General features: G+C 42.2%; 2 protein-coding genes across 3 annotated transcripts in view; both read right to left on the bottom strand.

The window, feature by feature from the left end:
* The window catches only part of LOC308123896 (glucosidase 2 subunit beta-like), a 141,540-nt gene extending 135,467 nt beyond the window's left edge, over nt 1-6,073 (bottom strand). For both annotated transcript variants that reach the window (XM_080486621.1, XM_080486622.1), the window contains exons 1-4: nt 5,867-6,073; nt 5,499-5,615; nt 3,575-3,670; nt 575-632 (exon numbers count right to left, since the gene is read on the bottom strand). In XM_080486621.1, coding sequence (XP_080342747.1) covers nt 575-632; nt 3,575-3,670; nt 5,499-5,615; nt 5,867-5,948 — 353 coding nt within the window. In that variant the 5' untranslated portion in view covers nt 5,949-6,073. The remainder of the gene's footprint in view (nt 1-574; nt 633-3,574; nt 3,671-5,498; nt 5,616-5,866) is intronic.
* Nucleotides 6,074-6,313: 240 nt separating this feature from the next.
* Nucleotides 6,314-8,554, bottom strand: LOC308123483 (doublesex- and mab-3-related transcription factor A1-like). Its single transcript, XM_080485993.1, has 2 exons — nt 7,982-8,554; nt 6,314-7,787 (listed from the first exon to the last, which is right to left on the bottom strand). Exons 1-2 carry the CDS (start codon nt 8,463-8,465, stop codon nt 7,021-7,023), a joined length of 1,251 nt encoding a protein of 416 aa, XP_080342119.1. The 5' UTR covers nt 8,466-8,554; the 3' UTR covers nt 6,314-7,020.
* Between the last annotated feature and the right edge of the window lie 7,297 nt (nt 8,555-15,851).

Below are 15,851 nucleotides of genomic sequence, written 5' to 3'. Positions count from 1 at the left end.
ACAAAAGAAGTGGGTTAGCATATTAGAAGCTGCATTTACACAGCGGGTTATGCCTCTGCATCACCATATGGTCAATCTTTGCCGGGAAAATGATAAATATGGCCTAGCAGGAGAATGAGTTCTTATAAATATTTGTGCTGAAGGATGTGCCACCTATGGTGCATGTAAATCATATCTCATAAAAAAAACAAAATTATCTGCAGGGAAACTCTCTGAGTTGGAGGCAACAATGAGAGATTGAGAAAGTGTAGAGAAATCTGACTTTATGTACTTGCCAACACAATACCGTGACGCACGACTGTCACATGGGAACCTCTTAAACTGTATCTGGTTTTTAATCATAGTGGCACCATGCCCCCTGGTGGCACAAGGATCGAGTCACCATTGTGGTGTAGCTGTGAAAATACTGTCGCCGTCAGCAGCATTCCTGCAGGAGCAACGTCAATGACAAAGTGCACTTTCTTTCACCACATTCACGCTGCAAACGGTGAATATGTTTTTTTTAATATTACAACTCTTGAATCTTGACTGTTTCATGACTCATTCATAAATACCGAACGGTTGATAAACTGACCAGCAAGTGTTCTGGCAGTGAGCGTGGCTGTTGTATTCATCCGAAGCATCGCAGCAATCTGGTGGGCGACACAGGAGAAACCAATCCAACACAGAGAAGAGAAGAGAAGAACATATGACACATCAGTGGGACGAACAATACGGTCTGTCAAAGGTAAAGCAGGTCATTCACACATAACTGCACAGCATGATACAACACAAGAGAAACACGTTAATATGGCCGCCTTTTGATTCTACAATGTTTTGCATTACAACATACAACACAAATAGAATATTGCACAGTGCTACTTTGATATTTGTTTCCATTACTTCTTATTGAAAAAGTCCAAGCTGCTTAAATGTTGAGAACTGCTGTTTCACACTGTCATGTGGTAAATTAATAATACTACAATGTAGTACTCTGTCCTGTCATGATCTGGTGACCTGTCCAAGGTGGCATCAGTTCCATCCAAACTCTGCCTGGGATGAAGCAGCTTTAGAACATCCGAGCGGCAGTGCCTCTTCACATGTCCTGCATGTGGTTTTCACAGTGAAAAACTGCTGAGTCATGTCCTCTTCAAGCCCGTTAACATTTCAAACAGCAGCAGGGCATAATGACCCGTCCACCCTCAAATTAACAGTAAAACAAATGCACGGTTGCCTCAAGACCCGGCAATCACTTCTTTTGCTTCAGAATATCAATGATCTACTAATCAGTAATAAATTATGCAGAAAAAGTAAGGAAACTTGTGTTGGATGGATCATTTCATCATTGTAACTACGCTTATCAAAAACAAATCTTATGCCAACCTGACATATTTCAAAGGAACTCTGGTTCGAGATGCCAAGCATCATTAATTCTACAGGAATACATTACAGAAAAATATAAATGACCTGTCGATTAAGCTCATAAATAGATAGTATGAGGATTTCTCATTGGTTTATGTTTGCACCATTTGACATTTTACATTCAGTCCTTTGTGTGAAATCTCATATACTTTGACACAAACACATTTAAAAAAAAAAAAAAAAAGAAGCAATGCATGCTTTTATTGTTGGTAATTAAAACAGACTTATATGCTTTCCCAGCAGTCTTAAACTCCTCCTCTCCCCTCTCCCCCACCTTACAGTCAATGTAATCAATCATGCTGGTATTGGTAACGATTATAAAAGGCACACAAGTCAGCGTAAACAGACGGGTCCAAAAGTAGAAGGGCTGCAGTCAAAGAAAAACAAACACAGTTCAGTCTTCCTGCACACAGATTGCTAGAGGTGCGACTTCAGCTCAAGTATTACGACAATAAAAATGAGGAAAGGAAGCTTCGCTCACTCAAACAACACCAAAACACAAATTACATGCTACTGTATATCTTATCCAATACATCAAAGAGATATAAAGACCAATCTGTAAGTTATTTATTTCTTAAAATATCTGGATATTTTTCCAACATTCCACTTTTAATCAGTGGCTCACAGCAGAAATCTGTGACTGCCTTTGGGTAAAAGTCATATGGGTGTCAAAATTAGATTTGTCCATGTCAAAGAAAATCATAATAAGATACTTTCTACAAGCAGAGCTGGAAAAATTCCTTCACCTCATGGCTCCTGTTTGTTTGCCTAATTTGCCAGTACTGATCAAGCTCACCTATTAAGCTGCAGATCCACACTATTTATCTGAATTGTGTGACTTATAAGGCTCATAAGAGCCTATTCATATTAATGCAGATATACAGTCACTAGTCATCCTCAACGACGAGGATTATATCTTTGTTTCTGCGCGATGTGTCTCTCTTTGGTTCAGAGAGGCTCTCTGGAGATCAACCACTTATAACATCCACTGCGTGGCGTTTTCTAAGTGCTCAGATCTGGCTTTGGCTCTGATGTTTCACCCACGAGAGCGGGCACAGTGTGAAACTTCTCAATTATCTAGAACCCCATTGGTGACCAGCGAAATGCGAGCATCACAGCCCAAAAAGGGACGCCAATAAAAATCTTTCCGCAGCCAGTCGAAGAGCAAAAAGCTGCGATGTGCTTGCTATTAAGTGGCTCCATTCAAGGCAGGGAAGGTATAAGAAGACAAGTGGGAGTAGAAAAAAGGCGAAAGGCTTTGGGAAATATTCCCCCTACTGCTCTTTCATTTCTCATTCCGTCGTGTTTTTTTTTTTTCCTCTTTGCTTGCGATGGTTGCACGCCCCCTAATGCTGCGGCTCCTTAAAGCACGAGTGACAGAGGAGATGTCGACAGCACAATGTATTGAACTTAACTGAAGCAGAGAGCTACTGAAGGAGGAAAACGGGGGAGAGAGGGGACTAAAAAGAAGAAAAAAAAAACCCTGATGAGGCATAGCATGTGGCAGATTTTAAAATAAAGATTGGAGGGAGGCATTGAAGGGAAAAAAAGATAGGATGTTTTTCTAAGGAAAGATGTGTGTATGCGTGTGTGTGTGTGTGTGTGTGTGTGTGTGTGTGTGTGTGTGTGTGTGTGTGTGTGTGTGTGTGTGTGTGTGTGTGTGTCTGTTAGGGAGCCGCGTCTTGTTTGCAATGTCTACATCATCTCTTTGTTTGTACTACAAAAAGGAGCGACAGTGTGTACATCAAGTTGTCAGCTTCTCCGCATCAAGTAAAGCGTGAATTTCTTGTCCACGTCTGCCGAACACACAAAGTGGGGGACGCAAACAGTACAACTTTTCACCAATCGAAACAAGAACCTCACAACTAAATCTGAACGTTATTTCCAGGAGTGAATCTAAACACTTGCTAGAGCGGATTTTTTTATGTGTCAGCTCTCATATGTAGTAAAAAAAAAAAACACGAGCATTCACAACATATGTAAACCTAACAGACTTATTCTCAACTGACAACTGCATAAAAGCTATTACCTTTTTGTGTTGTGTGGTAATTTTAACATAACGGACGCTATGACGCATACTCCTCAAGCAAAGCAATCACCTTCAATCCTTAAGTTCACTGTTAGCGGGGCTACTTTCCCGACGAGTGCAAAACAACACGCAGCACAATCTTACCACAGATGCCGTCGTTGACTCGTGACGACGGGATGTAGTGAGGGCGAAAACCCAGGTTGGTGCAGTAGAAGCGGCCACGAGGACAGGCAGAGGTGCCTTACAAAAGGGCCAGAAGAAAAGGTCAGCACTGAATTATGGAGAAGCTTTTAAAAGTACAATTTATTAAGCATGCACACACAGAATCTACTGCTACAACCAGATGATGGCCAAAATACAGTGCACAGGCTTTTTAGTTGTGATGTGATGCAAGTCTACTGATTTATCCTATTGACATTTTATGCTTTTTTAGATTCTTGTGTGTGAATAATTAGTGCAGTGCATTCAATAGCATTATTTTGTTGTGTGACTGAGTAACACAATATTTATTTTTTCTTTTGTGTATATGTAATATTGAAAAGAATGATGATGAAGGTTGCAGAGGAGCATTTTCATCTTTTCTTATATGTGTTATAACAGCAAGACTCTAAAGACTTGGATTCTTTCCATCTTGTGAAGAACAGGCGACTGCACCACGTGATATAAGGACAATTTTGCATTATTAATCCCTCGTTTGCTCTGACTCACATGCTGATATTGAGGAAACTGTATATGTGATTAGTTATATTGCCAATGTTTCCAGGTTGTATATGTTTCAGAAGCTTACGAATGACAACTAAGTTTTTCTGACATTTTAATATACAATTCTTCATTGGATTTGCCTCTACATTACTATTACGCAACAAAACTTAACAAGGACTCTACTGGAAAATTCATGAACTTTTTTCAGTTCCACAGGAAGACTTTTTAATTCAAGCAGTGTTTCACATCAGCGCAAAAAAAAAAAAAATACACTTATCCATTAAGTACACTTCGACTTTCCAGTATTGGTCCATTAAGAAGTTAAAAATGTTCAGTTCTGCAAAAGATCACAGGGAGTTTCTATTCACAAATGTCTATTATCAAATTTGAAGAAAATCCTGTAAATAGAATGTAGTATCTTTCATATTCCAACAAATTATATTGTCTGAGGCTCATATATATATATATATATATATATATGAATAAAAGCTTGGATGGTCTGGTTTGAGAAACTTTACTCGAATTCAAGGTAATTCTATTGGAACATCTGATTTGTGCAGTTGCAATATATGTGCAATGATCCAGCCAGTTGTGAATGTGCATGGGGTTTAGGAGCAAGCAATTTCATCTCGCAATAAAAAACATTCAAGTTGAATTATAAACCTCATTGTTTAATTACATGTTCCTTAGCCTGCATGTGTTTTCTTTCAAAGCCAAGGTACTCATAGCTTCCACCCATGATCCAAAGACGTCCCCAGTCTGAGAAGATTTGTGTAGAGAATTGATGTGAAATTGTGAAATTGGGGATTCAGGGGGAAAAATGCAAGCTGGGGTGAGTTTTAGGGTATAGATTTCAGTGCACAGAGGTGTAGTGATTACTGTCACCACACAGAGAGAACATCCCTGGTGACATTTGGGCTTTTCAATGGGCATGATCTGGTCTGATTGTGTGGTTCCATGCATTCATTTTCTGGATGCTCCAGTTTTCCTCCACAGCCCAGATCCAAGTGCATTTGGTCATCTAATGTCTCTAACTTGACCACAACTGTGTCTCTCTTCCCAGCTAGTGACATGTGCAGGTTGCACCCTGCCTTTAGCACAGTGTCAGCTGGGGTTGTCTCCAGTCTCCACAGCCCTGAGCTGGATGACGTGCATGTAGACGTTGAGTTTAAGTAGTATTAAATCAAGTCAAATGTTTGTGTTCTTCAGCAAACATTCAATGTGAAGTAAATGTTAACAGTGTGCAGAGGGAGGGAGGGAGGGAGAGAGAGAGAGAGACAGAGACAGAGAGACAGAGACAGAGACAGAGACAGAGACAGAGACAGAGAGAGACCAGCAGTCAATCACCCATAGGTAAACTCTTTACCTGGTTCATCAGAGCCATCTTCACAGTCACAGTAGTCATCATTCACCTGCTCGAAGGGGATTATTTTCGACCCATCAATGCACAGAAACGACTTCCTCTCCCTGTAGAACCTTTTATCTGCACCACATAAAACATGTAGCCATAACATGACATTAGAGGTTAACAGGTGAAGGTTTGACTGAAGGGTTTTTCAAACATGTCAGGTGTTTTTTTCTGTACGCGTCTTAGTAGCGTATGGATCGGCATGGACGACAGTAATGTAAACTGCTCAGACACGCTGTGTATGTTGATGCTGATGTCCCGCGGTGTTTTCAACTAACATGAATGCAGCTGCTTAGCTTCGAGCTACAAGGAGACACTGGACTTACAGGACGAAGAGATCCCTCTGACTTTCCGCGCGTCCACAGAGCCAGCCCACAAGACAGCTGCGATAACGAGGTGGAAACGCATGTCAGTGGCCACACTGATCACGTCCCTGCCTGCTGTCTCACAGAAATCCCGCTGAAGGGTGTTTCAAACTCCCGAAGCACTTCCAGCATTCAAACCTGGCCATGTTTTCACTTCCTGAAACACGCGGGGTCGTGACGCTCCAGAGCCTTTCCATTGGTTCCGAGCCACGTCTCACGTGACGCACGGGACCAATCAGAAAGGTGTATGGCAGTTCAGCGCTGCGCGTGTTTTTATTTACAAATCATTTCACTTTTGTTTAACGCTGTTTTGATAGTATAAAATAATTAAAAGCTATTTCAAGGACATACATGTCTTTTGTATGCAAAAACTTTTTAAGTGTCTGACCTAATACGACTCAGTTTGTACATGTATATTGACACAATCTTTATGGAAGGTGTGATAATTGTACATGTTGTCCAAGCGCACGTATTGACAGTAAAGCCTGCTATGAATAACTTCCTTCGTGTCACTTCTATAACTCAAATCACTACACAGAATACAATAGAATAGAATAGAATAAGTTCATTTATCCCAAGAGGCTTTTACTTCTTTTTTTACTGCTTTAACATATTTTACATTACTCCCCCTACATTTATTTATTTTGCATTTGTACTTTATAAGGACCGGCACTGCACTTAACTATTATATGTTACCAGAAAGTCAAGAACCCAATTATACTGTAATCCTGTTCCTACAGAGCCCATGCCCTGCATGTTTCAAACCTGACCTGCTGAACCTTACCTGATTGCAATAAGGGGTTACTTATTAGGTTTTGTTTGAGCTTGTTGATGACATGTTACAGGTGTGATGAAGCAGGGAGACATCTAAAATTTGTGAGACAAAGGCTCTCCAGCGCTGGACACCACTAACAGACAAAGAGGCATATGTCTTCTTGACGCATATAATACAACAACAAAATAGCTTTATTAATAAAAGCCAAACTTTACAAAATATAGTGTACTAAACAAGTGATACTTAAACTTTTTATGAGCACATTATTTTTTTCGAGGGACTTGAAAAGTGATTTCAATTTCACAACAGCATTTAAAAGACAATCATGAGTGTAAATTTGTCATTTCTCATTGTTCAGTCGTGCGTAAAGACCTGTATTGCACAGGGACTCTTTGCCCTGGAGGTAACTGAGGTCTTGGATCATGCCCGGGAAGGAATATGAGTCCAAAGGAGGACGCAGTGGAAACACTGGCATCAGTCCTGATGTCATGTATGGTGACATAAAACTTGCTACGGCGCCGTTTGCAGAGGAATAGGCGATCCGTAAGGGGCTGACACCAAGGCGAGGACTCAGTCCGTACAGGCCGTCTCCCCCTGCAGGGGCAACGGCACCCGGGGGTAAGTGCAGAGGGGAGAAGGCAGATTTGTTCCACGGGCCACCTAGCGCACCGGGCAGTGCCACAGAGGGCCTGAGCGCACCCGGGAGACTCGACTGAGACGCATTATCAGAGTCACTTTTATTCTCTTTGGAGCTCAACACAAGCTCGATAGATTTGACAATGTCACCTCTGCACGTTCGCACCATAGACTCCAGAGTGTCCCGTTTCTGATAGGGGAAGATCTTGCTCATGATGTCGGTGGGGTCACGGTTCAGGCTCGGGTAGTCCTTGGGTTTCTCAAACTCACTTCCAGACTCTGGATCTGAGGAGGAAACCGACCTGTGTGGACTCTCTGTGGGGTCTGAGTGCTGATCGGACACCGGTGAAGGACTTCCACTGTCCCTGGTGATGTCCTTCTCACTTGGGGAGGGCAGACGTGCAGGGTGGGATGCGAAGAAGGGACGACCCATGAAGCCACTATAGAAGCTGTGTTTGCTTAATTTTTCATCTGAAATATTAAAACGAAGAAATGCCAATGAATATTCAACTGTAATGCTTCAACGGACTGTGCGCAATGGCACGAAACGGTCCGATTTAGTAGTGACTATAATAATGCGAATAAGCGTATTTTGAGGGATTAAAAAAAAAAAATTAAACATACACTTTTGAGGAGATCAGATAATCATTTTCATTTCAACTCACCATAGTTTTGGTTTTCTGTTCCAAAGACATCAAAACAGGGAGCAGTTGGCGCATTCGGAGTGCTGGGAGAGGCCGGTACCGTGGTGCCCACGGATGATCCCTGAGGGATGCCTGCGTCCCCGCCGATCCTTGTACCGGGGTACAGAAGCCGCAGCTCCCGGGCCTCGCTCTCTTCCTGCGCCTGCTGCCTCCTCAGTGCCACCTGCGCCGCCATCACGCGCTGCCTCTCGGCGATGAGCGTGCACTTTGCGCACACGCAGTCTCTCCAGCAGCAAAAGCGTTTGTGGCCCTTCAGCGCGGAGACCACGCCGTGGTTCCTGCATCTGGCGCACTTCGGGGTCCGGGGGTATCCTCTCTCTAGCGACGGGTTACAGCCACGGTGGAACAGTGGCGGAGGGCGCAAGAGGGACAGGGGCACCTGTAAGCTGCCCAGCGGGTTAGAAGTGTGCCCGCTTAGGCCAAGAGGTCTGATCCTGCTCTCCATCGCTGGAGGGAAATTGCAGTGATTCGAAAGTGGCCCTCTCTGAGTGACTGACGTCTCGCCACTGCACTGAAACCCTGAACCAGCGCGCCTTAAGTGCCTCCTCACCAGGTGGTTTGACGTGAAATACAACACCTTCGTCACACCCCTTTCCGCTCAAGCCTCTTAATACCCTATCATGTTTATTTGCATTCTATATGAATGGTCTAATCTGATGAAACTGAGCCTATATGCAGCTGCAGTTGAAGAAAAAGTTAAGACCTGCCAAGACCATATGCTGGTATAACATGTCAGAAATTACTTTCACATTGTGGAATATTAATTCTCAGTTTGATGTGCACTACCAATAGGTTAAATGAGTTGAGCATTAAATAGGAATAAAAACCTGTTGTCTTGAGTCACCCTCCTACAATGACACCCCCCCCCCCCCCCCCCCCCCCCCTTGTTTGCCCTGCTGAGCAACGAGTCTTTACTGTTGGGGTGTTTTTAACACAACAATGGCCACAAAAGTAACAGGCAATTATCTACCTGGTTATTCTGTTGAACAAATTACCTTGACAAAAGACCCATCTGTCAACAAACAGCCAGAGAGATTGGAGGATAACTAATCATACCTTGTCACTTGTTTCATTCATTTCTCCCCATTCAAACCGGATCCAGTTACACGCTCCAGATTGCTTTACCGTTACATGGGAGACAATTTGAGCATAATGTGACAAACATGGTGTCAGTCACCACGGGATACGCAACCAAGGCATTATTTGCCATGCAACTGCTCTTGCGCCCACCTTCTTTATCTACTTTGTGCAAGCGTGCAAATCATATTATGACTTTTGTACTTTTGTGTGATTCAATAGCCTTGAAATGAATTCAATGTCAGTTTGCTATGTGCTAGATAGGCAACAGGTGACATGCAGGTCACTTCCACTACTGTCCCAAAAAGCCAGTCTGCTAGATAATGACTGACTATAGCATCAATTTCACACGTTATGATGTGAGACTTTAACCATGTTCCAACTTGATACACATTATTACATTCCTGAGTAAAAATTTATCAAATTGGGAGAAATGTAACTGTACATGTACATGTACATAAAATATAACCAAAATGTGTAAGGTTTCTCAGTCATGATCCATACCGAGAGAATGGCATTATTTGACTATGATGCATTACATCAGGCGTGTCAAGCCGGAGGATACATTACGGTCTGCAAAATGATCTTGCATAACATTTTTTAACTAAAGTCTCCGCTGTTTTCAATTTATTCAATTCAGATCACACTGAGTGACACAGAGCTGAAGGATCAGTGCAGCAGTGAAAGCTGGCTTCATTATTGCTGGCAGGAGCATGAGCATACAAGACATTCAAAAGGGGACAAAAATCTTGGAGCCTCGGATGTGACAGGCTTTAGCCAACATCAGCCTGGAGAAATCCACTATGGCAGAGAGGATTTGATATCTTTTAGAAAATAAAGCACAGATTTGGCGCATTATGTTGAAATTTCACATCCCTTTAATTGAAAACAAATCAACTTATGTGCTGATTACTAGTCCGGCCTTCAAGAGTGAATTGTGTGGTTTGAGAATGATGTGAATGGTCTGAAAACCTACTCAGGTGATGTGGAACAGGCTTACAGAGTCACTCGCATCAAAACTAAGCCAGTTCAAGCAGCTTTTAATTTCTCTGCTGTCTCCCTGCGAAAAAAACCTCCAGAACACGTGTAAACGGCACTGCTGAAACCCGTCAGCACGGCTGTTTCCTGCCGCTTACCAACAAAGTAAATCATCACCAGCTATTTGTCTGTTGTTGCATTTACTTTGCTTGTAATGATCTGAAATGTCCTTTTAAAACTTGTTAACATTTCCAATTTATTGCAAAGCAGATTGGATTACCTTGTAGATGAATGGTGATATATAAATTCTGCTACTTCTACGTTTTTGGACGTCACAAGTTATTTTAAATAGTACCGGGTCCAAAAATAGAGAATGCAATGTTAGTAATGACGCAGCTATCAGATATCTCCTGATCATCTGCAGAAGTCAGAGAGACATCAGCGGCTGCGGATCCCTCTGTAGTTCAGGCTCCGCACGACTCCCTCTGAATAATGGATGTGGATTAAAGGAGATGTGGACTGAAGCTCTCAGTCCTCTTGTGGCATTGTATTGAGATAATGATTCCCCGAAGGGCATCGTTGTGAAAGATCTGCTTCTGCACAGGCAAAAGGAAATCACTTGTGATTTGATGGTAATGTTGCTGCGCTCGTAGATTCGTGGGTGTTTCAGCTTATAGAAAAAGGGGAAGATAACTGGTTTTGAAACCAAAAGCTTTTGAGTAGCTTTTTGGTCATTTTTGCAGCTCTTCCTTGCATTGATGTCCTTCCTTTAAGTGTTGGATCTTATCAGAAACCCACCTCGCTCTTTCGCGGTGCGCTGATAAGACACCTGCATTCATTCAATCACATGTGCCAACACATCGTGCAAAAAATTGAGTATTGTATACAGGCGTTTGTTATAAGAAAAAATAAAAATAAAGCATCCTTTGGTACAGAAGAGGCTTTGAGGAGCAAATCTGCTATTTGCAGAAAGATGTACGACTAGCAATGGGCTTTGATAGGGGTAGGTACATGTTCTCTCCAGATGTGCACTCGTGGAAGATAATCTGAAATGCATCCATCAACACCGAGTGCAAACTCTGGAAAACATAAATGAATGCCGGTGATGCAGATGCTGTGTAGACGCACATGGAGTTGTTTTTTTGTTTTTTTATCATCTCATCCACTGTGAAGTGGAATTCCATGTTTGGATTTGTGGCTGGCAAGTTTATCCAGACACATTAAGCAGCTCCCATCTAGTTTTTTTTTTTGTTTTGTTTTTTCTAAACCACTTAGGCCAGGAGGGTCTAACTCATTTTAGCCACTACAGACGCAATCTATTTTGAGTGGCCCAAATCAGTGAAATGACAGCACAACAACTTTTAAGTAGAAATTTTTGATCGCAGAAGATCTTGTGTGAACTGGCCCCTAAACAGAGGAATCTAATAACAGCAGCCAATATATTCTTTGTCATTTCAAACACTATAGAGTCATCATTTAGGCCGGATTGGACCCTTTGGCAATTCAGATACACTTTTTTTTTTTTTCTAACATGGAGGAATCATGAAAGCAGCAATGTACCAGGCCTGTGTATATGTGTGTTTCATGATATTGGAGCATTTGGAAAGACTCCAGTTGGGTTTTATTTTGTTATTACCCAGAGGAGGAAAGGGGGACAGAATCAGTTGGAAAAGCCCCCACATGGTGGATTAGGGATAAAAAGCTGTAGCGTTATATTTACTCATTTACTGCCTCTTCTGTTTGTCATTGGATCAAAGGATTACTACACAACGCCAAGTCAGGCTGGTTATTTAAAGTGCCTTCAAACAAGAACGCGTTCAAAGTCATTTTTCTCCAACTAGTTTCTCTCAGTTGCCCATTTGATCACAATCTAGCACACAAGAAAGTGCACGATCTGTCGCTCATGGAAAACCTTTAGTCCACTTCCACGTTCGCACTCGCGATGTTGTTTGAGTCAGAACTTTTCCAACCTCATCGCCGACACAGAAGGGAGAGATCAGCGAGGATAAGTGCAGCTAGAGTAGATGTGGCCAGACAGTGTCTTAATTGTGTTCTTAACTGATCTGTTCATGTCAGATACGGTGTTTCATCACAGCCATGTGCCTCTGAGGACAGGCTTTATCGGTGCAGCTTCTTATCTCAGGCAGAGGTGGATGCTAATCTACTCGCAAATCTCACAAAACCTGATTATTGTCTCGTACTGTCAGGAAGATACCAGGGAAGAAATAAGAAAGTAAAACTGAAAAAAAAAAAAAGGAATAACCATTGAGGAGCAAAGCTTCGCACCTGGGAAATATTTATTTCTTTGAATGATGTCCGGTGAAATTAACTAATAATCTGTTTATTTTGCTATGTTTGTCTACTGTGTTGAAACTGGCGGTTTTCCAGCATGAGGGAGGAAAATCAGATCATGTCATTGTCTCTAAATCACAGGCTAAAGAAACATTTGAGCGCCTTGAGTTTCAAGGCATCGGCATTGTTTCTGACACTCAAGTTACAACAAATTCCCCTCTCTATCAGCACGCTAAAGGTCTCCACCTTTAGCTATTTGTTTTCTCATCTGTCACTTCCCACCCTTGTCATTAAAGTGCCACACAGCAGCTTCCACTTCACTGCCTTCGGCTGAATGACCACCAAAGATGGTCAGATTGTTGTGTGTAGCACTTTCAATAAAAGATCATTTCTTGTATGAATGGGACTTTCTTCCCCGCTGTAGTCCCTCCTGTCAGCGACACTTTGTCGCGTTCAAGCAGCGACTTGTGTGACGTGTGTGGCCTCGGCAGGGTTCAGCCAGAAACTTTGCTTTTAGTGGAGCTTTCAAGACTATTTTCTCTGTGTGTTGTTTTTTTTTTTTTTTGTGCCTGGGGATGTTGACTGTTGCTGTGCTGTTGGACTTGGTGTCTCTGTTTACAACGCCTGGGGCACAAGTTACGCCTTTGCCAGTTCGGCATCCTACGGAAACGCTCTGACACAACTCTCTCCGGAGATCAGACTAATGCTTACTTCAAGGTTTAAAAAAAAATATATATATATATATCCACACAGAAATATGTAAATGCAAAGATTTGTTCCCGAATAATTATTTGTGACATACATGAAAAAAATATATATACACTTGGTGCCTGATTAATAGCCGGATAAAATGTCACCTGAAATGTTAGCACACAAGCTTTGATATATTTTTGTACTCCATTTAGTATATTTATCTATACATCTACATATTGTTAGATTTGACAGTGAAAGTCAGTGAATTTGGAAGCCACCTGGTTGTACGCCATGTTATACTAACTAACGAACTAACTAATCATCATTTATTAATTCCCTTGGGGACATTGTTTTTTCAGAATTTTTATTTTTCACATTAATCCATCCTATTTCCAGGATGCAGAGGTGCAGCCACATCAAGATGCTCTGGGGAGCTGAAGGGGGTCAAGGGTCTTGCTCCAGGAGTATCAGTGGTAGTAACCTGTTCTCTGTGGGATTTTAAGTTGCGAACTTCAGTTCCCAAGTCTGCTTCTGCAGCCTCTAGGCCACCACTGGCCCCAAATATCAACGTTGTAATTGCAGATGACAAGCAATTGACCTACTGGATCTTTGTAATCATTTTAACAGAAAGTGTATGATGACCCTTTTTTGGTTACTGGGAAAGAGATAATCATCACTAGTGCTTAGTTCTCTTGTGTTTTATTCGTTAATCCGTACCAAGTCCACGGGATCTGAAAAGAGCCCTGTGTGTTTTATCCCATCTTTATTGGCCTCTTGAAGCTTTCAGAATAGTATATATAAATAATTAGCTAATGTTATTTTTTTATTATTATTTGTATACCAAAATGGTTCAATAGGTAAAATGGCAAAAATGGCCAAACTACTACTAAAAGAACTAAAGTAGCTCGTACAGCAAACTGAGGAAACATAAACTCAGCTAACACCTGTGTTGCACATTGAATCTACACAATTTCGATTTTCTGCCTTGTAAAGATAACCGGCATCCAATTTCCCCCAACATACGCATAGAAAAGGAGCATCCACCTGCCACTCATGCACACACCTGTGCATTTGAATACGCCAGATAATAGATTATTTTTTCTCCTATTCTCCCTGCCTCTCACTGGGCTCTACATCCTGCTATCTCATGCCATCTTCGAGTCCCCTATTCAATATTCCTCCATTTACGCCGCATCTCCTCTTCTCACACCTTTATTGGTGGTCCGAGCCTGGTGGGTATCCATCAGGGGCCCTCACTTAGCCCAGCAATGCCTCAGTGCCAACGAACAATGGAGGGCCAAGGACAGTCAAGTTTGCTCATGAGTGTGTGTGTGTGTGTGTGTGTGTGTGTGTGTGTGTGTGTGTGTGTGTGTGTGTGTGTGTGTGTGTGTGTGTGTGTGTGTGTGTGTGTGTGTGTGTGTGTGTGTGTGTGTGTGTGTGTGTGTGTGTGTGTGTTGTGGGTGGGTGGCTTGTGTGTGCGCCTATGTCTGTGGTTTTAATCATGCATATTACATCTGCGTCAACATTCAGCATCTATAAGGAAATGCAGGTTCGGTTTTATGCAGCGGGCACCTGTATGAACATTTAAGTGCATCATCTGCTAACGTGTGTGTGTGTGTGTGTGTGTGAGTGCGTGTTGTGGATTGTTAGGAAACATTAGTACCTTGAAAGGTTCTGGTCAAGTGCCAATGAATGCAACCTTCACTGTGTAAACAAGTTAGGATTGAACCCTGAGAGTTCCTTGTTCTGTGCTTGCTCTGGCTTACCTTCCCTATTTGTTTCCTGCCAATGAGTCCTCCTCGTCCAATGATACACTTACAATGAGAGCTTTGCAGCTCAACAATGCATAACTCAGTGGCAGATGAGCACAGCCCTCTGAGAAGGATTTAGAGAATCGGGTTTCTAAGTGTGTTTATTCATACAAATGTGACACGTTAAAAAAGACATCAACAATGAAATACGTGGGCAAATGATACGTGGGAATGAACCCTTTATCAATCTAATGCAATTTATAATCTCTAAGTAGGGTTCAGGTAACAAGCCTTTACACAGCGTGCCATCAAGTTGAACAGCTTTGTTGTTTTTTTTGTAACCCTGAGCTTAGAAGAAGTCAGACCTGTGCACCTTTAAATCAGACCTCCAAAGAGCTGTTTACCCCAACTCGAGTGAAAGGATCTGTCGGCAACCTAATGGAGAAGGCCTCTGGTTAATTTCTGTTTGAGCAACAGATTTTCTCCAGCTATAAAGGTCTTTAGAAAGAGAGTAGGAGGATGTAAAAATCCTCTGAGTGCACTAAATCTGATATTAGCCCTTTGGAAATTAGAAAATAGGATCTAGAGCTGACCTAAACACTCCATTGCAGTGAATTGCTTTATCTCCTGAAGCAAAAAGTAATCTGGTTTACAATTACCACTGATTGTACCACCTGTAAAAACAAAGTAACGTTAAAATATGAGGGATTCCTACTGTTCTGTTGGCCCACACCTTCTCCAGAGCTGTGAAGTGTTGCGATGTTACCAGGTCGCACTGAAACAATCTGAAACATGCCCAGATTGCAGTAAGCGTATTACGGGTGCAGGAGACCGTTGAGAACAAAACGGCAAACAAGGAAAAGGGGGAGGTGAAGCATAAAGGAAGAAGGTGAGTGTGCTATCAGATGAATGTGGAGCACAGGGAGAGACATCAGCGCCGTGCATCTCGGACCGGGTGTTATGGGAAAATATTCCAGCCTTTCAGCAACAGACAATAACAGCTTAGCAATTGTTAAACATTGTCTCTGATAGCAACTGGC

Source organism: Lipophrys pholis (assembly GCF_963383615.2).
Source record: "Lipophrys pholis genome assembly, chromosome: 18".
In the NCBI taxonomy this organism is placed as follows: Eukaryota; Metazoa; Chordata; class Actinopteri; order Blenniiformes; family Blenniidae; genus Lipophrys; species Lipophrys pholis.
This window is presented reverse-complemented; position numbering and strand designations above follow the sequence as displayed.